This window comes from Tasmannia lanceolata, unplaced genomic scaffold (assembly GCF_043159265.1).
Source record: "Tasmannia lanceolata isolate RefF3 unplaced genomic scaffold, GAP_Taslan_0.1 ptg000002l, whole genome shotgun sequence".
Taxonomy (NCBI): Eukaryota; Viridiplantae; Streptophyta; class Magnoliopsida; order Canellales; family Winteraceae; genus Tasmannia; species Tasmannia lanceolata.
In genome coordinates this window covers 54,354,561-54,380,363 of record NW_027518679.1, presented here as the reverse complement: position 1 = coordinate 54,380,363, position 25,803 = coordinate 54,354,561, and the positions used below count along the sequence as shown (strand labels likewise).

General features: G+C 38.6%; 3 protein-coding genes across 4 annotated transcripts in view; 2 read left to right on the top strand and 1 right to left on the bottom strand.

Annotated features, from left to right (window-relative positions):
* The window catches only part of LOC143879183 (uncharacterized), a 34,025-nt gene extending 26,768 nt beyond the window's left edge, over nucleotides 1-7,257 (top strand). Inside the window, exons 19-21 of one of the 2 annotated variants that reach the window (XR_013251161.1) lie at nucleotides 4,259-4,304; nucleotides 6,622-6,730; nucleotides 6,959-7,257. Coding sequence is in view for 1 of the 2 variants with exons in the window: in XM_077381406.1 (XP_077237521.1) it covers nucleotides 4,259-4,304; nucleotides 6,622-6,654 (79 nt within the window). In the remaining variant the exon portion in view is untranslated. Of the gene's footprint in view, nucleotides 1-4,258; nucleotides 4,305-6,621; nucleotides 6,901-6,958 lie in introns of those variants that run through there. The other variant, XM_077381406.1, reaches the window with a different exon arrangement.
* Nucleotides 7,258-16,140: 8,883 nt separating this feature from the next.
* LOC143879174 (protein RGF1 INDUCIBLE TRANSCRIPTION FACTOR 1-like) lies at nucleotides 16,141-18,887 on the top strand. The gene is made up of 4 exons (XM_077381395.1): nucleotides 16,141-16,323; nucleotides 16,441-16,629; nucleotides 16,727-16,942; nucleotides 18,311-18,887. The coding sequence occupies exons 1-4, from the start codon at nucleotides 16,264-16,266 to the stop codon at nucleotides 18,524-18,526; spliced, it is 681 nt and encodes a 226-aa protein (XP_077237510.1). The 5' UTR covers nucleotides 16,141-16,263; the 3' UTR covers nucleotides 18,527-18,887.
* Nucleotides 18,888-23,378: 4,491 nt separating this feature from the next.
* Nucleotides 23,379-25,542, bottom strand: LOC143887015 (protein TORNADO 2-like). Its single transcript, XM_077391147.1, has 2 exons — nucleotides 24,976-25,542; nucleotides 23,379-23,894 (listed from the first exon to the last, which is right to left on the bottom strand). Exons 1-2 carry the CDS (start codon nucleotides 25,471-25,473, stop codon nucleotides 23,583-23,585), a joined length of 810 nt encoding a protein of 269 aa, XP_077247262.1. The 5' UTR covers nucleotides 25,474-25,542; the 3' UTR covers nucleotides 23,379-23,582.
* Between the last annotated feature and the right edge of the window lie 261 nt (nucleotides 25,543-25,803).

The window sequence follows — 25,803 nt, the reverse complement described above, 5'->3', positions numbered from 1 at the left end:
ATACGGTAAAATATTTGCCTGATGGCTCTATTGAGCGTCTTAAGGCGCGCTTGGTTGCCAAAGGGTACACTCAGATGTTTGGGGTGGACTATGGTGAGACCTTCTCTCCTGTGGCGAAGATCCCCTCAGTGCGTGTTCTACTTTCTCTTGTTGTCAATCAGGGCTGGCCTCTACATCAGTTGGATGTCAAAAATGCATTTCTTCATGGTGAGCTCACAGAGGAAATGTACATGGAGCAACCTCCTGGGTATGTTGCTCAGGGGGAGATGTCATCCTCTGTATGTCGTTTAAAGAAATCCATTTACTGTCTCAAGCAGTCGCTTAGAGCATGGTTTGGAAGGTTCAGTGATGCCATTATGCGCTTTGGTATGAAGCAGTGTGCAATTGATCATTCTATCTTCATCTGTCAGTCTACAGTTGGGTATGTACTCTTGATAGTCTATGTCGATGACATCATCATCATTGGCAGTGATACAGCTGTGATCCAGAAATTGAAGACCTTCTTGCAAAATGAGTTCTCTACCAAAGATTTGGGTCGTCTTAGATACTTCTTGGGTATTGAAGTTGCATATTCGACAAAGGGGATTTCTCTCTCACAGAGGAAATATGTCTTAGCCTTACTTGAGAAGACAGGTTATCTTGGAGTGAAACCTGCCTCAGTTTCCATGGACTCAAATGTGAAGTTACTATCTGAAGAGGGAGACTTGTTCGATGACCCAGGCAGATATAGGAGGTTGGTTGGTAAACTTATCTACCTTACAGTTACACGTCCAGATATCTCCTTTACTGTTGGTGCTGTCAGCCAACATATGAGTTCACCTCGTACTTCATACTGGGCAGTTGTTCTTCAGATTCTTCGGTATTTGAAAAGTGCTCCAGGTAGAGGGTTGCTATTCAAGAAACATCGACATCAGAAGATACAAGGGTACACAGATGCAGATTGGGCAGGATCTCCAACTGATAGGAGATCTACCACAGGATACTGCACATTGTGGGAGGTAACGTTGTGTCATGGCGAAGTAAGAAACATGATGTTATCTCCAAATCAATTGCAGAGGCGGAATATAGAGCTATGGCACACACGAGTGGAGAGCTCATTTGGTTACGCTCTCTTTTGTCAAAGATCGGTTTCCGCCCTTCATCTCCTTCTCAGTTATATTGTGACAACAAGGCAACGATTCACATTGCCACAAATTCAGTCTTTCATGAGAGAACTAAACATATCGAGGTTGATTGCCATTTCATCCGGCATCGGATTCAAAAAGGAGAAATATGCACAGTGTTCACTAGATCGGTGAACCAATTTGCGAATATGTTTACCAAGCCATTGAACAAAGCCAAATTGAGTGATAATTGTAGCAAGCTAGGAATGTTTGACATATACATTCCAGCTTGAGGGGGAGTGTTAGTGAATGTATACACCTATGGGCATATTTGTCCTTTTGTATATCTCTCTTTATATAAATACATAAGTGAGGGGGAGATTTTCCCAACTCACAATTTCTCCTCTCATTCTCTTCCTTAACAATATGCATGAAATAGAAGAGAAATAGTGATTGAAGAAAAAAAATAGAATGGGCTTAAGAGAGGAGAGGGCATCGCATCACATCGGTGTCACCAAAGGCATCGCACCAATTGCTATAACATGGGCATCACACCCATGATGTGAATATTAGAAGTCACATCCACCAAGAGCAAAAGCTTCTAATCTTTATTTTATTCCATCATCATCCTTTAAAATGTACAATGCTTTCCCTTTTAGGAGATGAGAAGTTCAAGTAGTTAGGACTCTGTTTAGAAGAGTAGCAACGAGTGGTTTTGGTAGGATATAACTCCTTTGGTAACTACTTGAGAGTCTATCCTTAAAAGAGAGACCTATACATTGCAATGGGTAGTTATTGTAGTACATAACTACTTGGGGCTCTATCTTTAAAAGCGAGACTGATACATGGCACCCCATAACTGTTTCAATACTACAACTTTACAACATAAATAAACCCAAAAAATTAAAATAGAAAAAACTGATATGTTTTCCATGATTGATGGTCCCCCATTATTCTCTCTCGATTGAAAAGAATTTGACTCTGTGGAGTGAAGAATTAAATCCTTCTTCTTTTTAGTCGTAGGCAATGGGTTATCCCATTTGAACTTTAATCAATCGTCCCTTGAAAATCCTAATGTCTTGCATCGCCGTCCCAACTTAGCTCGAGTTAAATACCAACTAGAAGAGCATCTAGATAGGTTCTGTATGGAGTCACACCACCAAGCTAGAAAAGAATCACACTTTTCTAGAAACGAAAGCTCAATTTTGTCTCCAAAACAGAAATAGAGTTTTATTCTTTTGAACATTGTCATTCTCCCTGTAGAAATCCTACTGCAACATGTCGAACCCAGGCTTTGCTCTGATGCCAAACTGATGTAGGATAGGTTGGGGGATAATTAACAAAGAAAGATTGTATGCTTGAAATATAAGAGAAATAGTGATTGAAGAAAAAAAATAGAATAAGCTTATCAGGGGATAGGAGTTAGGACATCGCACCACTAATAGCCAAAGGCATCACACCAATGGTTGTAACATGGGGATCACAACCATGTCTAAGAATAATGGAAGTCACATCCACCAAGGGTAAAAGCTTCTAATCTTTATTTCATTTCATCATCGTCCTTCAAAAATGTACAATGCTTTCCCTTTTAAGAGATGAAAAGTTCAGGTAGTTACATAACTACTTGGGTCTCTCTTTTCAAAAGAGTAGCAATGAGTGGTTTTGGTAGGATATGACTTATTGGGTAACTACTTGAGAGTCTATCCTTAAAAGAGAGACCTACACATGGCAATGGGTAGTTATTGTAGTACATCACTTCTTCTTGGGGCTCTATCTTTAAAAGAGAGACTGATACATGGAACCCCATAATTGTTTCAATACTACAACTTTACAACATAAATAAACCTAGAAAAACAGATATGATTTCTGTGACTGATGGTCCCCCACCAATTAACTTCCTCATCCTACCTCAGGAAGCAGTAACAGCCACTCTAGCCAGGTCGGGAAAGTTGCATAGGAGCTGGAACTACACCAAATATCCATACAAAATTTGATTCTCCTCCCACACCAACCATGAAATAGATGCCTCTAAGGAACTGGAAAGGCATTTTCAAAGTATCTCTTCAAATCGTGAAATCTGTTCATCTGTAATTATATACTCCCACCCCCATGGCTTTGACCATATTTTTCTGCAATCATGTTTCTCCAAAGGAGGTTCATATCCTCTCTGAACCTCCACAACCATTTGCCAAGTAATGCATTACTAACAGCTCTTAGTTTTCTGAAGCCGATACTGCCTTTCTCTTTAAGACGACACACCTCATCCTAGCTGTCCGAGTGGAATTTTCTATGATCATCTTTGTCATTCCACAAGAAGTTTCTCTGATGTTTATCCAAGAGATTAAGAACAGAAGTTTGACAGCAAAATAATGGAAAATAGTAAAGTAGAATATTTGACAAGAATAGCCTTGACGAGCATAATCCTACCTCCCGAGGACAATAAACTCTTCTTCCACAGGGAAAGTCTCCTTTCAATGTCTGGGTCCCACAAGTTTCGAGGCTTACTTGAGGCATAAAAGGATAATTTTTATGTTTGATATTAGAGTCTCATATTCCAAGGCCCACTTATAACTGATAATAATGGGCTCCTCACTTTTTGTTAGCCAATGGGGTTCCTACTCGCTAACATTCAATAAAAAAGATGCATTTTGTTGGAGATATTATAGCTAATCATAGTGATAAATCACCAACAAAATAATTCCCATCTGGTGAACATACTATAAATCTTAGCTCTTAAAATCATCAAATTTGGTTCCTAACGTTGGCTAGATTTCCATTCTAATCCAAATTTTATCCTCATAGAAAATCAGAATTGTCCGTCATTTAATACCTCTGTTCAATTATACTTGAACATTACAAATAATAAATTAGGAAGAGTTTTGTTTTGGTTAACATTATGGGTGCAAGTGCATTTTTATCACATTGTCAAAATACATTGCATAATTGACTTTCATGATCATCAAGATAATCCGACTCACTCAGACAACGTGATATTTTCATATATGATGTTTCTACACTTACAATGTGTACTTTTTCATGAACAAGTGAGTCTGTACTGTGCTATTGGAATCTGGTATCAATACAGTAAAAAGCGGTTGTAATTTCTCTTCATTCATTATATGCTGCTCATATTATTCACTTCTTTGGTTTTCTAGAATGCGTGATACTCTTGTCTTGACCATGAGAATCTTCCAAAGCAAGGTACTCCTTATCACAGAACTCAATTGAACGTATTATTCTTGTGAGTTTGCATTAAAAATGAGGTAGATGTATGTGGAAATTTTATGCAATTTCATTTGCTATTGGAAATTTATGATTCACGTGATATTGTATCCCCACAAACGTTGACAATTAGTTAACATGTTCTATTTTGTTTCCAAGAGCTCTGTTGAGTAAACAGGAGAAAACTAATGTTTATGTTCCTCTTTAATTTGTACTACAGAAATAGAAAGGGTTTAGTTTTTAATATCTCTTTGTATAACATCTGAAGGCATCCCAAATTTCTGGATGTCAGATATTTATACAAAAATATGTTCAAGGTGTGAATTACCAATTACTCTAAAAGCTTAAGCTGTTAGAGTTGGTGTTATTTAATCATTTATACTTCAACACTCCCCCTCACTTGTAGCCCCTCTTTTTGGGTTGGCCATACACATGGTACATGTGGCGCCTCTTTTGAGTTGGACGTACACGTAGATTTTTAATATCAAGGAGTTGTTCGGTTTTGAACCCAGGACATGCCTGAGGCAATAGCTATGACACCATGTGAAACTACCAATTACTCCAAAAGCTTAAGCTGTTGGAGAAGGCGTTATTTAATCTTTTATACTTTAACACTCCCCCTCTTTTTGGGTTGGCCATTACATGTGGATCTTTTTTAATATCAAGGAGGTTTGAACCCAGGCAATTGCTCTGATACTATGTGAAACTACCAATTACTCTAAAAGCTTAGGCTGTTAGAGTTGGTGTTATTTAATCATTTATACTTCAACACAAGGAAACAACTTTCAATTCTTTTTGAGACAAACATAAATTTTATTAGTTGGTTGTTAATAAAATAAGTTTCAACCAATAACGATTTTACTTTTCAAGCAACTAAATATCTTTTAAACTAAAAAACCGTGCATTGTTGTTGTGGAAAACTGTGCCCAACAGTTTGCACCATTGTGTTACACATCAGATCATGGTCAACAAAGAATTTGATTTCTTTGTCTTTTTTTGTTCTTTGTTTCCTGTCACTTTCATTAATCAAATCAATAAACATGGCAAAAATTAATAAACCCCCCAAACTTGTTGAGAGGGGATAATGAATCCCAGTTGAAAACTCCAAACCAGATTAACCTCTAATAGAACTCAGAAAACAGCAACTTACGGAGTGAGACAGCTAGATTAGGTCACTACATTGAGTTCTCTGCACACAAAACACTACAATGACCCTTGGAACTTGCTCTTGTAAGCCCTTAATTTAGAAACCAGTACTCCCATTATGTTTTTTCATTTTTTAGAAGCTCAATTTGTCAATTTCTTGATTGAATGATTTGTTCTTGACTTAGATTGACAATCTTTTGCCAAAAGATTGACCAGAACCCGTAGACAGGATTTTAGTCTCACTATTTTTTTTCATGTTTTAAGAATTGGAATCTATCTGACCTGAATCCAACACCACTCTGAAGTTTGAACCCTCTCTACCATCTTTCGCTCTCAAATCCCTACTTTTTCTAATGGTACTCCAAATCCCTAGATTTACCGATATCTGGTCAATTATCATTGCTTCTAGCGAATATATATTCCATTGTAGGAAAATCATTCCCTATGGTTTGCCTGATTGTTTCTAGTTTTTAAAGAAATATTTCAAAGAGATCCAGTGGTCATATTTTGAGAGTTCTAAGGTGAAAGATTGTGTGATTATGAACATATAATGTAAGCCTATCCGGTGACGGTTGATCTGACCCATGCAAGTAGTCATATTATCTTTTATGGGTTTATCACTTAAACTATGGAAGCATAATTCCGTATGTGCCATTATCATTAGAATGCCAAAGGATAAAATGGGAATATGCCATAGCCATATGATTCTCATACCGGGTGGAAACTCTAAAAATTAAATGTGATTGTTCTTAGTAGGGTGTTAAAGAGTGGAATATACCAATTTAAATTCATTTAGCTCAGTCCCAGTTCTAATAAAAATTACAGTATCTGTCAATCTGAACACATAACTTGTTGGGTTATTTGCTAATATGTACACCCACTCAGTTAAGCCACAAGCTTAATACTACAATATTCGAACACATACAGTCACAAGTAAAATTACATTATACAAAACAAATTACATTATTATACCTGTAAATAAAATTTATCATACTTCCTTGGAAAACATCAAAAAGTTCAAAAAGTATTTGGGGATTCTGGTCTAGTGCTCAATTATCTTTATGCTCAACTATGTTCTATCCATTACTTTTTACTTCCTATTTAATGTTTTATTTGCATTTCTAATTGGAATTGTTACCTTTCCATGCAGGCTTTAGATGATAAGAAGAAAGGAAAAGCATAGACCTCATTTTTTTACTATGCACTTGTGTACAAAATTCCATGGTTATTCTTTGTTGTAAAATCAAATCTTAAATAAGGTGTGTACTTCTATTTGTTAGAATAGATGTTATTTTTCTCTCCATTGTTTGTAAATTTAAATTCCGATCAGCATATGAAGGCTTGTAATTACATAATCAGAGGCAATTTTTTGAATATTTACTTCTGTTTTAACACCTTTTCATTATATCATTACTTTTTTCATAATAAATCTGATGGTGATGGTATTCAGACACCTTTGTTGATTTTTTATTTACCTTGTGTTTCAGATAAGCTAGGGACAGTCCAAAAGACATGACCATCCACTCATATAACCTCTCTAGTTTTGAAGGTTGGCTTTCATTGATCATCTAGTTGAATTTGAATCTGATGGTATCCACTCATAAGATCAAACTTAGAGAACACTAAGGCTCTGCTAAGTTGATCTAGCATGTCGTCCAACCTCGGTATAGGAAAAGTGTACTTAATTGTTAACCTATTTATAGCTTTGCTATCAATACACATATGCCATGAACTATCTTTCTTTGGAAACAGTAGTCTGGACTGTAAATGGGCTAGTTGTCTCTTTAATGTGTGCCCTTTTCCAACAATTTTTTTCGCACGTCTCCTCAATTCCAACGATATAGCTCCACGCACTATCGTTCTACTTATTTCCTATGGAAAAAGAAACTAAGCACATGGAAGAAACTTAGCTCATTAGCACTGTTCAACCAAGCTAGTTTGTATAGTTGAAGATTTTCTTCCTTCTTCAAATTAAGTGTCTTGGTCGCCACTTGAAATATAACATTTTCACAACTTCTGGAGTCGATTATAGGCTTCGACTTATGGCTTCCTATGGAACATATAGTAGAAATGATGTTGTGCCTCAACTTTTGTGTGTATAGAATATTCCCATATTTAGGGGTGTAAACGGATCGAATTCGAATCGGATAGTGCTATTCCGAATTCGAATTTGATTACAATATTCAATATCCGTATCCGAATCCGACGGATAATTATTATTCGTTACCGAATTCGCATCCGACGGATATTATTCGAATTCGGATATTATCCGTATCCGTTTATCCGGATTCAAATCGTATCCGAATATCCAAATTCGAATAAATCATATCCGAATGTCCGAATTCGTATCCGAATTCGATTCATGTCTGTAACTTTAAATCAAATCAACTGGTTAAATATCCAAAATTATCTAATTGAAATTGAATTCGAATGCGAATATCCGCATCCGTAACCGGATATCCGAGTTTGCATGCGAATCTGGATATCCGAATTCGAATATACGGATACGGATGCGGATATTCGGGATAAACGGATGTACTTGTCGGATTCGGATGTTAAACGGATCGGATGCACCATTTACCAGATTCTGATCGTTAAGAACCGGATATCTCCTAAACGGATTCGGATAATATCCGCTTGAAGCGGATTCGGATAATATTCACTTTAAACGGATTCGGATGCAGACGGTAATCGAATTTTCGAATATCCGTTTACACCCCTACCCATATTCACCCAGGACCATGTGAGTCCTCGAGGCTCCGTCACTTAAAAATGGATGTAAAATTTGCTTTATTTTGTAAAACTGAACATAAAACGAATTTTACGTTGGAAGAAACGGAGCCCAAATAGCACATTACTTTCATCCTCCTATGTCATCTCTAGAGTATCATCATGCCCCTCATCACACTCATTCTCATTGGTCTTGTCCGAGTAGTTGTTGAGCTTGTGAACACTCAGACAAATAGTGACACTTGTTCAATTAGGGATTGATTGGGGTTGTCCCTTTCGTGGACGATCCCAGATTTTGCATTGTAGGTTGTTCACAATCTGATTTGGGCCCTGTGGACACATGTTTGGGCTTCAGATTAAGCAATGGTCTATTCCTGCCCGCCAATAGAGATGATCTAAATGGAACTCTCCTCTATTTTTCTTTAACTAATTGCACCTTTACTTGTGCTGCCCCTCGGACACAGTCCCAAAAGCGTGGATGTGTAATGCATCATGAATAGAGGGTCTCAACCTACATAAAGCTCAGGCAATGAGATGCTTTGGAGTGTCTCCCGTTCGATTCTGCACTAGTAGCTTGTAGAAATTCTTAATGTATTAAGCTCTACCTGTTCACACACGCTTGGAGTCTATAGTGATTCTTGATTATGTAATAGTTGAATAATCTTGGCCCTAAATTGTGTCAGCCCTAAATTGGGTCAGCTAAGTACTAAATATCTATCAACAACCTCGTGACTATTGTCAATCAAATGTTAGGTTCCACCTTCTGAACAACATGGTTGATGTAAGCATGTTCATTCACTTTCCGTAATCAAGTAAACAAGTTCAAATCAAGTAGTATTGCTGAATGAAGCACATTTGAATCACTAACAATTCCCAAGCAAGCACAAATCTCTCATAGAAAGTAGCTTCTTTAGTACTGCCATTTTTGGGTTCCAGAATGATTTGGAAAGGCAAAATATTTCCCAGGAAAAACTTTTCTGTCAAATTTTTTTTTTTCTCACAATCCAAACAGGGGGTTGCAACAGTGAGATTATGAGTTCAGTTACTATGCCTGATTTAAATAAGTGATATATTCACCCTTTTTCTTCCTTGGGCCACCACCCCTTATGTATCTAAGGCTACTTTTCTACACTAGAAGTGGGTGGCCAGGGGTTGAGAGGGGAGCGAATATAGATTTTACCCTTTTTTGTTAGGTAAGCTGGGATCATTTCCCTTTTAATTAATTAACAATAGATAAAGCAGGAAAACGGAATCTCAGTGTATTCCCACTCCACTGGCCACAAAGCAAACAATCCGGAGCAATTGGTAATCGAACGGTTATGATCATTAATTTCCGGTGGGACCCACGAGAACCAGACTTTCCAGACACGATCCGTCATATCAAAACACGCACAAAACGTTTTAGGGGGATGATATTTTCACCCCTACCCTGCATTATGTGCACACCCCCTGTTAACCTGATTTGACGGGAAAAGTGGGCAACTTTATGGGGTGTGCAAGTACTGAAGGGGGGTGAAAATATCATCACCCAGCGTTTTTTGTGGGCTGTTGTGGGGCCCGCGTGGAAAAAAGTTGTAGGCGTTGCGAAATGCGTTCTATGCCGCAATTTTCCACGGAAAACTTTAGGTGGACCCACACCTAACGGAGCCGCGTGTCGACTTTCGAACGCGGGGTGACGTGAGAAACCCGTGGCCTGGGGGTATTACCCACGCTCTTTTCTAAACGCCACGTTTGACCCTCAAACCATTTCTTACGCTTTTAACAGATTTTGTCTTATTCATTTGAGGTGGCTGTTACCCCATGCAAAAGTGAGCAGAAAGATGCTTTCCGCCAAATTGTCTAGCAAATCCCCTTTTTTTTCATCTTATATTAGTGCAACGAAATTAGGGGTGCAACTTGTGCCGGGCTCAACCCCACGGGTTCAACCCGCTGAAAGTTGGGTCGGGCTCAACCCGAACCTGACCGGTTCAACCTGATTTTGGCTCGGGTTGGGTCGGCATTTCATTTCCTCGGGTTAGGGATGGAAAAAGCCAACCTGATTTACTTTCTATTTCTGGTTGGGTTAGGGTTAGGGTTGAGGCCTTGGCAACCCGACCCGAACCCGGCCTCTGTCTTATCTTTATTTTTTCGGGTTATGTTTTTTCTTGTATTTTTTTCTGTTTGACCCTTGGTGAACCTGAACCCAACCCAACCTGATTTCGAGTCAGATGGATTGTGCTAGGGTTGAGAGATTTAGAGGCTTGTTGGGATAGGGTTGACCATCCTCAACCCGAGGCTCGGGTTGGGGTTGAGGGAATGCTGTCTTGGGTTGGGGTTCAGGGTTGGCCTCAACCCGAGCCGAGTTGCGACCCTAAAGGAAATGATATATTCGGCCACTTTTCTTCCCTGACCACCCCTTCTAGTCTAAAAAGAGTTGTCATAAATACACAACAGGAAGGTGGTGGGGAAGAAAAAGGGGCGGATATGCTATTTCCCTAATGGAATGTTAATTCGAGAAGCCTGATGTGGGCCCACTAAATGAGGAATCAGGCAAATGGATGATTGCCGAGAAAAAAGCACCGAGTCCACAGTCCATATTCAAGTTCTATGATCTAACAGTTAGAAATGTTGGCTCATTAAGCCATCTGCCCTGTGATGAAGGATTCAAGTGATATTGATATCAAGGGGGTGGTCCCAGTCACAGTGTAGCTTCTCCTGGCAATATCTCCTCGTCATCCTCTTCCTTTTTCTTTTTCTTTTATGCCATTGAAAACCATATAAAGAAAGTAAGAATAGGCTTCTCTTCTTATATGCGACGTTGCCATTGAAAATGTCTCTATCACAATCCATTCAGATTCTTTACTAGTCGGATCCTTTTGTGGGTGCTTTTCTGGTCTTATTCAGTGCATCTGGATCACAAACCATTTCGAATCGAACTTGTCCATCAGAGTGTCCTATGTCTTATTTACATTATACACAATTAGGACTCAATGTTAAGGGAGGGAAGAAGGAAGTAGCTGGAGAAAAAGAAGCAAATGAAATTGAAAAGAAAGTAAATAAAATATATTGTTTATCATTTTGATTAAGGTTTCAAAATGTTTTTCTTTTTTAATGGTGAAATTTATTAAAGAGGAAGGACACCATGACGAAGGAGGTCATAGGAAATCGAATACATCAACTAAAAGATCAAGAGAATATATACAAAATTCCTCAGGGGGGAAGAAAATAAAAAAGCTCAAGTCCCACTCTAACCACTACTGCACAGACGACCTGCCTCATTATTTGACGACCTTCTGACATGATGATAACAAACTTCATGACCCTAATTATCCGATGGACACGGCTAGATCCGGCTCATATACCCAAATCTTGTGCTTTATTAGTCCAATAATTAGTTAGGGGCTCACAACCGGTCGTCACAATCTAAAACGAACGGGACCTAAGTGAGTTTGGTCATGTTGCTATTATTTTATTTTGTTAAAGTATAAAAGATAAATAACGCCTTTCTCCAATAGCTTAGGCTTATGGAGAAGTTGGTAAGTTAACATGGTATCAGAGTCAAAGGTCTCGAGTTCAAAACTCCTGGATTTGTAGGCCCAAAGTGGGACCACATGTGCCACGTGTTTGCCAAGTAGGCAGGCCACATGTGTGGAGAAGTTGGTAAGTTAACATATTTAATAATAGAACTATATTATATTCCTTGGTTCCAGTCAGGAAAGCTTCTAGTTGCTATTTGTATTGGCCCATTGTATTGGTTTTTATCAGCCCATATTAATCATTTTATTATTTAATTTTGTTCCAGTTTTCTTTCTTTGCATGTAAAATGCACATAGAACAAAATTTACGCCCGCCTTTACCCCTGATTTGGGCGTAAAAACATGTTTATACTTGGAAAAATGAATATAAAATGAATTTTACGTCCATTTTTATGTCAAGTGGCTTATAAAGCCTGATTAGAATACATAAGCTGTACTTCAGTGGCTTATAACTTTCTAGACAATGATTTTATATGCTGTGTGAGCGTGAAGTCATCTCTAGGATGATTCAAAACCATTTTGTTGGGCCATGACATATAGACCGTAGGCCGTAAAACATCTCTAGATGATGATCCTAACCCTCCGATCTATAGAGGTTTCTCTAATGTATAGCCCCTCTACAAATGAATGGTTTAGATCACTTATGGAGATAATTCCAGGGACAGCCTATTTACGTTATGGCCTAACAAATCAATGGTTTAGATTGTCCTGTTAAGTGGGCCTCATTGTACATTTTGAAAGATACTGGACGTCAAGCGTGCATACAGCATATAAAATCTCTGAGAAATCTATCCCCACCTGTATTTTACCTACTCTGAAAAAGAATGGGCAGCCTACCATACTACATATAAACAATACGTAGAACAACTTTATCTTTAAATTGGGTGGTTCGTTTAGTATTTTGTTCTACCTACCAGTGATGTAATATTATGACTTAGTACTTAGTAGTCAGTATTTTTTTCGAAGTGATATATTCTCCCCCATTCTTCCCCCCCTGGGTATATATTTCAATCTTCTTCCGGAGAACAAAACATATTCAAGTGAGGAATGATAGAATGAAGTGCGGCATACAAAAACCAGCTACAATGGCGCCTCCATTGGTCCAATCTTAAGAAAGTGAGAAAGTGGATCACTTTCTTAAGCTTGGACCAATGGCGGCGCCCTTGGAGCTGGTTTTTGCAAGGGCGCCCTTCAGTCTATCATTCGTCAAAAAGTGGAATGTTAAATTCTCTTGCAAACCCCACTGGTGGAACAGGACCAATGTGCATTTATAACTTGTATAAGTCAAAGAATAATAAATGGATTCACTGACATTCACCAATGAGGCGCCCTTTCATCTGTTTTCTGCATTCGGTGACATTCACCAATAAAGGTATATTTGTTCTTTCCCAAAAAATTAAGGGGGGCAACTGCCCCCCTTCCCTTACAAGTGCCGTCGCCCCTATCTCTAGTGCATCTATGAGTATGGGTGCAAGTTTGGCCCTGTCAACCCTGACCCCGAATAGGGTCTGGGCTGGATTTTTCAACCCTGAGGGCGGGTCAAGGTTCATTTTTTAGGCCTTGACTCAAGGTCAAGTCGGGTCAGGTTCTGGGTTAATGCCTCAGGTCACCCTGACCCGGCCCGACCCTAGGTTTTCTATTATAGAATTTAACCATCTGTGCATGTTTTTTTTGCTAATGTTTTCTATTATCTTTAGATTATTATTATTAATTGTCTCTGCTGCCCGTCATGTTGTTGAATTCATATTGTCTTATTTTATTACATTTCTTTGTTCATTGGTCATTTTGTTCTATATGATATGTGGTTGTTTTATTTTTGGCACTCTTAACAGGTATTTGCACTCTGGTCAATCAGGGCCAGCCCGGCCTGGCTCTGCCCAATCAGGACTAATCAGGGCGGGCCAGGGCTGCGTTATGCCCTGTAGGGCGAACAATGGGTTGAGGTTTTTCGGCCCTGACTCAGGGTTAGTTCTGGTCAAGGCCGAGATAATGGGATCCAAGGTTGGGCTAGAGTTTTGAAAAACCCGATCCTGTTGCAGCCCTATGTATGACTATTCCATTTACACCATAAGGGGTGGGCCAGGGAAGAAAAAGGGGCAAATAATTTATTTCCCATTTGTATAATGTTCATATTAATAGCAACTGAATACTAAATAGTAAATAGTCCTAACTTAGAAAAAACTTTATTATTTTGGCTCCATTAGGAAATTGAAGTATTTTTAGGGGTTGTTATCTGATAATAGAGGATAATATACATGGCTCAACTATTTTAATAATTTTATAATTTTCACCATTATTGGTATTGTTTTTTTTTCTTTTCTTTTCCTTCTTAGCATTTAAAATCAGTGTTGAATTGCTGTTCGATTGATGTGTCCTTCTTGGATGGTCAAAGGATGCCTAGTTGATATTTACACCCCTTCTTTATATTAGAAATGTTCTCATTGGCTGGTAGAGTTCCCACTAATTGGCGATCAAATGAAGGAGTTCAGAACAAATTGAGGGGTGCATTGTGACAAAACAAGGGGTGCAAATATCAGATCCTATTTTAGTTTACATCCCGGATCTCAGTTAATCCTGATAGCTGGTTTACAAACCCAAAAAAACCAATAAAAGGGTTAATGAATCAGGGTTTATATCAATCATATTGCTTGATAAAAAAAAAATCAATGGTCTAGATGAAACCATCTAGAAACAAGGACAGAATTGACACTGGAACGGAATTCTATCGGTATAAAATGTTGGAATTGGGGGCATTAGAATCAGATCCCGATTCCAGCGCCTAATTCCGGCGATCCAAATGCAAATTTGATTCATCAGTCTGTCTTTTTCCTTCAAAAATAAATAAATATTAAAACAGCTACCATCTCCATCAATAAATATCTGCAGAATGAATTTTCCGATATTTGGCAACGGCCGACATAACAAATAAATTGGCTACATAATAAAAATTTCAACCCTCTTACGTTTCCCTGTGTTTCTAGCGCAAAACAGTATTATTCAGTCTTTATTAGGATTTAGTAACCTTAATTAGCATTTCTAAACTGGGTCACTCTCATTGACTCGGCAAAGATCAAATGTGTGTCCAGTGGAAACGGATTTGCTAGGGGCGTCTGGCGGAGGCTGTTAATTGAGAGAGCACCAACCTTAGATGAATTGAATGAATAAGACAAAATATGAGCCTATGCGGCTGCTCTCTCATGCATCAGCCGGCCTGCGAAATGGCTTCTGCAATGGTCCCTAGCAAATCCCCTAGGGAAATAATATCAGCACAACCACGTTTTGATAATTTCACTAACACATCTTGTCTTTCATCATTTAAAGCATAGCTGTCAAGGGTTAGTACAGTTCCCAAATAGCTCTTACAAACCAATTTAAAAAGGAAAAGACAAGCTGCGTTTTTTGCGTTTTGTGCAATTATTAAAGCATGGTTGTGCTAACATCGGTTAAAGCATGGTTGTGCTGGTGTCATTTACCTTACTTGTACCCGGTGGTAAATTCACCCATTTCTTGGATGAATTCACTCTGTATTTTCAAAATGGACTGTACAGCCCACACCATAGGAAGATCCAAACCATCCATTTGATAGGCCACAACATAGATAGTCTGTGCCCCAAAAATCATTTCCATAGGATGATCCCAACCGTCCGATCTAAAGAAGTTTCCATAATGTGAGTCCCTCTTCAGATCAAAGGGTTAGAATCATCCTATGGAAATGAATTTTGGGACACAACCTATTTACGTTGTAGCCCATCAAATGTGCGGTTTGGATCTATGGTGTGGGCTATACAGTCAATTTTGAAAAATAGGGGCTAAATTCATTCTATAAGGGGGTGAATTTATCACTGCCCTAATTTATTCTAACAAAGACATTTAAAAAAGGGAAAAATACACTTAGACCCCCTGTGGTTTCTGACACATTCAACTTAAGTAGACCCCTGTGGTTTCAATTTGTGTAAAGTAGACCCCCTCTTTTGAAATACTATCAATGCTAATGAAACCCCATACACCCCTCCAAACCTCATACCCGAATCCAAGCACTACCAAAAACCACAGTGGGCCCACATTGTTTGAATGTTCCAAAGCGTTCATTTGATGGAGCCCGACGACATAGATAGGGTGTGCCCAAAAAATCAGCTCCATAGAATCATCCTAACCCTTCAATATGTGGACGAACCATCAAGTGACGGGTCTACCTTACACAAATTGAAACCACATGTGTTCTGCTTGTAACTTTTTAAATATCAGGGGTTAAGTTGAATGTGTCAGAAACCACTAGGGGTCTAAGTGTATCTTTTCCCTTTTAAAAAATATTAGGTCGGTCCATTCAGTTCAACGCATCTTTGATTCGGGTTCGGAGTGAGGCTCGGAGCTAGGCTCAGATCTAGGTTCGGGTTGAGACTTTAAAGCAGATAAGAACGACCCAACTCAGCGTACGCCATCCACCACCACTTCCTCCACTACAAGAATCCCATCCAAACCCCCTATCATTCTCATACCAAAAAAAAGGAAGGCAAGACACCCCCCTTTTATTCATATCTTTCTTCAAAATGGCTATCGATCAAGAACCCACTTTCAATGAACTCAATCCCCTGAATCGAAGATTCAAGGTATACAATAATGTCTCCCAATTTACTACTTTCTCTCTGTTTTCTTCCTTTTCCCTTCTATATTGCTGTGTTTTTCATTCATTACTCAGTTTTTCCTCAACATTGCCTTCAAACCAGGGACCTGGAGGTACAAACGACATGTGGCCCACTTGGTTGCGTCCCCTTCTCGAGACTAGATTCTTCCTTCAATGCAAATTCCACTCGGATTCTCACAAGAGCGAATGTAATATGTATTGTTTGGATTGTATGAATGGAGGTCTCTGTTCTCTCTGCCTTGCCTACCACAAAGATCATCGATCAATACAGGTTAGATTGATTGATTTGCTTGTTGGGTATTTGGGTTTTGTTCCTCTTAGCACCAAAATAAGGTATAACTTTGTTTTTTTTGTTTTTGTTTTTGCAGATAAGGAGGTCTTCTTACCATGATGTGATTAGGGTTTCTGAGATTCAGAAGTTTTTGGATATAACAGGGGTTCAGACTTACATTATAAACAGTGCCAGGATTGTTTTCTTGAACGAACGGCCTCAGCCTAGGCCTGGGAAGGGTGTCACCAACACGTGTGAGGTCTGTGAGAGGAGCTTGCTCGATTCTTTTAGATTCTGTTCTCTTGGTTGCAAGGTACTTCATCTTTTCCTAAATTGCCCCCAAACGAATTCAATTTCTTCTTATATTTATTAGATGATGGAATCTGTACAAAGTGGGATTGTGAGAGTTTGAAGAATCCAATAGGACCAATACCATTCAACAGCTCTATAGCCCTGCAATGGCTGTACGGTTTCAGTAAATAAAGGGTATTTTGGTCATCGTGCCCATCCTTAACTAACACTGTGAATCAACCTTCTGTTTGGTTGCGCGGCATAGACTCGTAGAGTAGTGGAAATGTGGAATAAGCAGTCAACGGGGAGGAGACGCTCATTGGATTTGCCTGAAATTATCTCCGAAAATAGTGGTATGTAGTATTTGTCAGCTATTCCACTATTCTTCTAGACAAATTAAATGCTTGTCTTGAGCCACCGGTGTTTGGTTGCGCAGCATAGACTCGAAGAGTAGTGGAATAAGTAGTCATTAGGGAGGAGACAAGCATTGGAATTTCCTGAAATTGCCTCGGAGAATAGTGGTAAGTAGTGTTTGGTTGTGCGGCATATAGTCGGAGAGGGGAATGAGCAAGGGCCTTCCTAGCGATATAGAGAGAAGAAAAGGAGAAAAAACATACAATTCCTAAGAAATTTAAAGCAAAATTCTACCTCCTTTCAAGAAATTTGGTTTGATATTTACAGGAAGGGACAAGAATGTCACATTAACATGCATGCAATAATTGCCTAGGAAACATCTCATGGAGTTAAATTAAATCACAAGCAGAATGACATCCCAAATCCAAACAAAATCCCAAGGGTGGAAGCTTATTTTCGAGAATGATTCTCTTCCAAGTTTAATGAGATACAAAAAAGATGCTTCTTTCGCCATGTGGAACATGGATTAGCGTTATGGCATTCCTACTTGTGATCACCCAAGGATCGAAAGAAGTGCCATATGAGGACTTCAAGATCAAATATGGAATGGTTTTTTTTTCCATTTCTCATGAGCCACTTATTTCTCTGAAACAAGAGATCAAAGAGATTTTCTATTGGGTACATGATATAGCCTATATATATGTTCTAATATAAGCCCAATAAGATAATGGACCGGTGTAGTGGGCCTATATGGGCTAGTGTCCATTAACCATTCATTAACTCTAGTATATCTCTTTATACAGGGGCTGGAGAGTGGAGGCAACAAACTTGGTATTCCAAACTAGATATCCTGGGTGTAATGCTTTAAGCAACCTCTTGCTTAACGCTAAACCTCAAACAATTTCCTCTAGAAATTTCCTCATCATTTTATGCTTTTCCAAAGAATGTGAAAAAGTGACAGTTTTTTTTTTATTCTTTTTGTTAATTTGAGATGTATTTGTTTATAATCTTTGTGGGTTTTTCTATTTTTGTTCAGATTGCCGGAACGTCGAAGAATCGGAGCAAGAAACGGGCACCAGAGGCAATTTCAGAGTCTGAGGAATCTTACTCAATCAGCAGCCATGGCCATGAGAAGACCATCCAGAGCTTTACCCCTTCAACACCACCCCCAACTGTCATAAATTTCAGGACTGCAAAGAGAAAGGGAATTCCTCACAGGGCCCCAATGGGAGGACTATTACTGGAATTCTAGATCAGTAACATATACTAAATACTTTGTGTATATCATAAGCTCCATACTATCTTCTATTTCGGGTTCTTCACAAATAACAATGCTCGTGCTTTTACTAAGGAGGCCAGTGTTGAGAAGTCAAGGTCTGGTGTACATACAAGAAAATAAAAGAAGAATAGAAGGAAAGAGGGGGTGTAGAAAGAGGATTGTAATATGAAAATAGTGGGGTGGAAATAATAATATGCAGGGCAGAAAGTATACCTCAATGTAAATATAGTTCGTTTGTGGTGAAAAATGTAAAGGGGATTGTAATGTGAAAATGATTGTTATAACGTGGTATGAATAAAGGACGGTCTGTCTGTAAAGTTTCTATTTTTGGTAAGTTTGTGTGTTGGCCTATCTGTAGAACAGTCGACACGTGGCAGGAAAAAGACGAAGGGACGAGGAAATCAGACGTAGAAACGTAAAGTAGGCATGTGGGAGTGACGTGGCGAATTTGTAGCCGTTGATAGAAAATAAAGTGTACGTGGCATCTTGCGGGAAGTGCTGTACTACTGAGTTGTCGTATTTAGGCGAACTAAAGGGAGATGATAAATTCGCACCCCCTAGAGGATAATTCACACCCCTTGAGAGTGAATTGACGTCAACAAGCGTTAAAGTCTGCCACAATAGCCTCCTCTTTTTTTACGCTTTTTGACGTCAATTCACGGTTTAATTATCTGATAATTATCCTACCAGGGGTGTGAAAGCCGCCTTATGTTTAGTCACCTACACCCGTGAAAGCCGCCTTATGTTTAGTCACCTACACCCGTCTCATTTGCTTCTGATATTTTTCATTGTTTTGTACAATAAAGAGTAGTTTGCGCTACTCGCACTACCATTTTATAATGAGGCGAACACACTCTGTCTTTTACTATTTAAGCATCTTTCAAAGGTCATTACAACTCCAGCCAATTAAAAAAAGAGAGTTCGCCCAATTATCAAAATATTGTAGTGCGAATAACATTAGCATTTTGACAAAGTGTTTGGGCCTTCGGAAAATAGTTGCATGGGAAAAAAAATTCCATGAAAAAACATGGAAAAAGAAATACCAGGGTTATTCATAAATAAAAATCTTCTAATCTAGCACCCGATTGCTATTGAGATCCCTTAATCCCTGTTTGTTTTTAATTTTGAGAACTGATTTTGAGTCCAAAACTGATTATTGCACTGAAGTTAAACATAATTTTAAGTCAAAACTTAGACCCAGTTCATTTTGGATTTTGAGAATGAAAATAGAAATTCCAAGGCCCAACAGAAATGAAAGCTTCCTAGAAAACATGCCTCATTTTTAGAAAAAAAAAGAAAAAAAATCATGAAACATGAGTTAGCCACTGAAAAATAACTTTCCTTGGAAAATATTTCCCCCTGATCCAAACAACCCATTTGCCCTTTCCCTCACCTTTTTGTAATTTTTTTAGGGAAAAGCTAAAAAAAAAAAGGTAATCCATTGAGTAATGGCAGTTCCTGGTGTGTGGTTGGAGAAAATATGGAAGTGTGAAAGAGTGTGGATGTGGATCTGTTTTCATCTCTGTAAAGGCCCATAACCTCTTCTATAGTGTCCTTCTTGTTTACCATCATTCATTCCCCTCTCATTCTTTTGTTCCTTGTTTTTGCTTTCCCCACTTGCTTTATCAGTTCGGCTCTCACATTTAATTAGTTAAACTCTTTTAAGATCCATTGGTGAGTTTGTATGAGGCCCACCTCATAGAATTCCCTATGAACAACATTAATTGGGCAACAGTTGCCCATGTCATCGATGGACCCACCCGTGCCGAAGACCTAATTAAGGATTGCTAAATTGAAGGGCACCCTTGCAAAAACCCGCCCCCGTTGGATCCGCGTTACCAAAGTCTATTTATAAAACTTGTAATGAATCCAATGGGTCTCCTTTGGGGCTAGTTTTCACAAATAAATATCATTTTAATCTCAATACAGTTGTGAATCAACTACGGTTTTTCAGATTTTGATTATTTGACTTGAGTCCAGAACCGGTTCTTGGCCAAGTTGGGTGTTTTATTGAATCGAATTTCAACTCAAAATCAATTCTACATCCTAGCAATATGTTTATTTTTTCGTTAGGATCTAGAATCAGTTCCAGTCCAGAATCGATTCTATAATAAAACTAACCAAATACCCAATTTTTCCAAGTAACAGTTTTGCACTGAAAATCGATTGTCAAAATCCATAACAAAAAAGGCCCTAGTTTTGCAGGCTTAAATTAATGGCGCATGTCATTGAATTATATTCTTAATAGTAACATAGGACGAGGAGGACTGGCGTACTTTGTTTTGTTGAACTACTGGTAGGGCACGGGTAGGTAAGTTAGGGACTTTCATTCCTTCCCAGGCACAAATAGAAGTGGGTGGGGTTGATGAGACCCATTAGATAGAGATAAGGAGTAGCTACCATTGGTTGGCATTCAAAAGGAATGGCAACTGGTTATAAAGTGACGTAGCTGTCTTTTATGTGGTCATCATCTAGAATGAGGAGGCTCCATCCAAAGGGGGGCGAGAGAAAGAAACAAAGGAAAAGAAAAACTGCCCAACGAAAATCCAAAATTCCCTTAAAATCTCGACAACATGTTAGGTCAAAGCACTGAGAGAGAGAGAGAGAGATTCTCGTTTTTTTGTGAAACTACCAATCACTCCAAAAGCTTAAGCTGTTAGAGTTAGTGTTATTTTGTTGAAGTATAAAGAATAAATAACGCCTTCTCCAACAGCTTAAGCTTTTGGAGAGCAATGGGTAGTTTAAAATGCTATGTTCAAACCTCCTGGATAGCAAAAATCCACATGCAATGGCCAAACCCAAAGGGAGGGTCACATGTGCCACATGTAGGCCAACCCTAGAAAGAGGGGCCACACGTGAGGAGGAGTGTTAAAGTATAAAAGAATAAATAATGCCTTCTCCAACAGCTTAAGCTTTTGGAGCAACTGGTAGTTCAACATATTTAATCATTTATACTTCAAAACTCCCCCTCACATGTGGCCCCTCTTTTTTTGGTTGGCCGTACACGTTGATTTTTAATATAAAAGAGTTGTGGAGTTTTGAACCCAAGACTGCAGGCAATTGCTCTCATACCATGTGAAACTACCAAGTACTCCAAAAGCTTAAGCATGTAGAGTTGGTGTTATTTAATCATTTATACTTCAACATTTTTCTTTGGGGTTCTCATGCAAAGTCTTAGTTTGTGAAGAAAGGGTAAGGGTTGCGGTTTGAGGTTTTAGGTTAATGTCGTTGTAATATTTTTTGCTCATTGTGAAGATCGTGTTCTTGCCCATGGAAATAAGCATATTGGCTGAACTACGTACGTAAAATCTCGATGTGTACATCTTGAAGCTTCCTTATTTCTACTATTTCATTTATTTGCTGTATTCTGCCCAACAAATTTATCAACACCTTCCACGAGGCATCTTCTCATGCCCCCCTGTTCGACAACATATGCCTTGTTTGAGTCAATTAATTGAGAACCATAATTGTCCAGCTCTTCATACATAAATACCCTTTGTTCTCCACCCTGACTTGACACTACCTGCTAATTACAGATGGGATGATCACAAGATTAATCTTTCATCCAGTTTTACTAACTTCACGGCTTTAGACTGATGTGGAAAAGAGATAACCAAAGCCTTATGGTGGAAGGAGAGTCCATAAACATCATTAGGTGGTTGGAAGGCTGAACTCCTCACATGTCTGAATTTTTTGATGAGATTTTCAATAGGGTTGAGGGCCAATTGGTGAGCTATCATCATGTTAGGAGGTCGGCTAACATAGAGGTGGATCACCTTATGGTAACTCTGGAGTGGCAAGGCCCGAGCTAAAGCTCTTCGATTTTCTTTGTCTTTGAGGAATTTTTTTTTTTTTTTATCATCAATAATGTATTGTTGTTGTGTTTGAGTGCGGGTATGTGACTGTCTTGGTCATGGCTCACGTTAATTAATAAACATTAACCATTTCAGCGAAAAGAAACTAACTTCCATGTGAAGAAAAAAAAAAAGTAAGAAAAGAAGAGAGAAAAGGGTATGTGACTGTCTTGGTCATGGCTCACGTTAATTAATAAACATTCACCATTTCAGCGAAAAGAAACTAACTTCCATGTTAAGAAAAAAAAAGTAAGAAAAGAAGAGAGAAAACCAAAGATTAAGTGGTTTCTTGAAGTATAAATGATTATATAACACCAACTCTTTTGGACGTGGTTGTTTCACATGGTATAGCTATCGCCTCACGGCAGGTCTTGTTCAAAACCCAACAACTTATTGATATTGAAAATCCATGTGTATGGCCAACCTAAGAGGGGCTACACGTGAAGGGAAGTGTTGAAGTATAAATGATTAAATGACACCAAATCTAACAGCTTAAGCTTTTGGAGTAATCGGTTGTTTCACATGATTCGGTAGTTGAAACCTCTCAACCTCTACACTTCTCATATATATTAAAATTCTAAACCAAGAAAGGAAATAGCGAGAACAAGAAAGGAAATGTGATTCGTAATCGATTCTTAAAAGGTAGGGGTGATAGGCGGAATCCTTTATCATTTCTAGCGGGAAATTGAACGTGATGTCTAAACTCACCGAGTCAACTCATTGCTCAGCCAAGTTGACTCGGCTCCACATAAATTCAAGCCAGCTCAACAAATGACTGCGGGTAATTTTCTAATATTGGGAGAATTTGCGATGTATGAAAGTTATTTATTTCAACAAACAAATCTATTTGATTTCTGTAGATTCTTTAGTGACTAAGACGAGTTGAAATAAAGGACTCACTTTGAAATAAAAACTGAGTCCCCGAGTTCACAGCCAGACACCATTATGCTAAAAAAAATGATTATTGGACATGCCAACCCAATTTTCAAAACAACACTCACTTTATACACCACCACGCGATCCCTTCTTTGTCAAAGGAGAAATTGAAGTTGTTAACTCTCAGTGCTCCTAAAATCGCGTTTAGCTCTTTACCTTCAGCTTTTATTTCAATTGCCCTAATCAAACCCTCAAAGTTTCAACAAAAGAAAGGAAATTAAATAATGGACTATTCTTAGTTACACATATCCTTGCTTGTATCTACGAAAGAGCTCTTCTGTCTTGGCATTCCTGAAGGCACACCACCCTATCAAGTAGACACAAATGAGTGCAACTAGTGTGATTACTAAGATGAGATTTGCTCTTCTCCAATCTTTCTTGAGATTTGCGAGTAAGCCCGCTTTGCATGAATCGCAGGCATAGCATAGCTGCGTCTGATCGTTGCTCCACAATAGGCAATCCATGTCGATCGCCGTGTTTATAGGGCTAATCCAGTACGTCGGATTCACGAATGTGAATCCACATTTTGTCGGTGGCTTGCAGCATCCCGACTGCAAAAAGGGAAAGAGAAAGAAAAAAGGAAAAGTGGATCACCATTTGATGGAGAATATGTTTGCTTTACTCTCAATAGCTTCCTCTACGCTTGAAAATATATATAGCTCTACTTAGAAAATGTAAAAGATCTTAACATAAGAATTGGGTTTCCTTTGGGATACTTATTTTTGGAGCATATGAGACAACCTTTGGGCCTTTTTACATACCTCTAAAAATTAATTAGTTGAAAATAATCTTATATACACAGGGTTTTGAATTGATTGAAATTAACGGGGATTTTTTTTCATAGGTAAGTTGAGATTGAACCTCCAACCTTAGGGTTGAAGAACAAAGTCTTTAACCAATTAAGCTAGAAGCTCAACCCCAAAGGCCTCCAAGGAGGTCACCCATCATAGTACTACTCTCACCCAAGCACGCGGTTAACTTTCGAGAGCTGATGGGATCCATGTGCATTTGTGTGGAAATGATCACACCCTTGAAATTAATGGTTATAATAATAATAGAAATTAAATGATATAGTTAATGGCTTCCAAAGAGGCAATAATGTCCTATTTGTAAATAAGATTAAATTCGCACAGTCTAATTTGCAATTAGCCTTATAAAAACTACATTAAGGCTAATTGTGTGGGAATGATCACAGCTGTGATCATTTGTGTGGGAATGATCACAGCTGTTAAATTTTTCTTTGTAAAAATTTAAAAAAAAACTCAAAAGCCTGTTAGATGATGAAAGCTTTGGTGTTCTACAAAATCAATAAAACCCCACTATAACATCTTCAAAATCTAAGATCTGTAGAGCTTTGAATGGAACCAACAAAGATATGGTTGTTATTTATATTTCTAAAGAGTTAAATCAGTGCAACTTCGGTTGGATCAAGTTGAGCTTTCGCTAAAAAATGAATTCGATTCAACTCAAACACGACTCTAAAGCATTGTAACTTGCAAGCTTGCACCCAAATCCTACCCCTACCTGTTATTGATATTAACTAAAAAAATTTAAAATACTTATTATAATTTAAATTTTTTAAAAAAAATATGATGACTAAAATAATTTTTTAAAAAAGTCGTTTATATTTACCTGTATGGGGCTAATACGCGCGTTGAAGAAATCTTGCGCGGAGTGATAGCTTTGATTCAACTGGGCACACATACTAGTAGACGCGAGACAATTCCTGATCCGATCCCACTTGTAAGAACTCTGTACCCTTCTACGTAGCCACCCTGAATAGTCTTTTAGACGATATTCCAAGTAATTTCTACTGGGAGCAAGGTGGCCAGAGCCCTTGTTGGTAACCATGTAAATGAAGACCACCAAGCTAGTCAGTAGTATAATGAGAATGAGCATGGTTACAAGGTAGAAGAAGAGGAGCCAAGTGATTCGCCAGAATGCGCCTACAACTCCCGCCAGTGCAACAACCAAGATCAAGATGCCTAGGATGATCACTGGCCATTGTAGGAGCTTTAGACATGAGTTGTCCGGCTCGGATGCGAGCCAAATTCCGGCACCGATGATCGGAATTGAGAGGAGGACGGCGAGGAAGTTGATAGTTCCGATGACATTGTTACTCAGAGGCATCTTGGTGGGAACAATTCAAAAGTTAAAGGGATTTTGTTTGCCCTAAGGAAGGAACATAATGTTATATGTGGTTGCTTAAGGGTGGAGGTAAAAAGAATAGCTTGAAGACAGCTATTTTATTACACAGTACACCTTTTTGGGCTGGTGTGGGGTCCATAGATGTTTAGTAAAGCAAGTTTAGGGAGGTATTGATGTATATGGAAAATGCTAAAGGAAAGTCACTGTTAGGCTACTTCCTAAAAGACACTTATTGTGCCCCACTTCTGCCTCTTTTAGATGAAGAGATTTGTTGGTCTAAACAACAATTATAAGTCGGGCTAATGCACTAGA

Excerpts from the sequence above, each read along its gene's own strand:
- LOC143887015 (XM_077391147.1), bottom strand. The coding sequence starts at position 25,473 with ATGCCTCTGAGTAACAATGTCATCGGAACTATCAACTTCCTCGCCGTC. Across the intron at positions 23,895-24,975 it reads CGCGTATTAGCCCCATACAG|TCGGGATGCTGCAAGCCACC; the intron begins GTAAATATAAAC and ends CCCTTTTTGCAG.
- LOC143879174 (XM_077381395.1), top strand. The coding sequence starts at position 16,264 with ATGGCTATCGATCAAGAACCCACTTTCAATGAACTCAATCCCCTGAAT. Across the intron at positions 16,324-16,440 it reads CCCTGAATCGAAGATTCAAG|GGACCTGGAGGTACAAACGA; the intron begins GTATACAATAAT and ends CCTTCAAACCAG. Across the intron at positions 16,943-18,310 it reads TCTGTTCTCTTGGTTGCAAG|ATTGCCGGAACGTCGAAGAA; the intron begins GTACTTCATCTT and ends ATTTTTGTTCAG.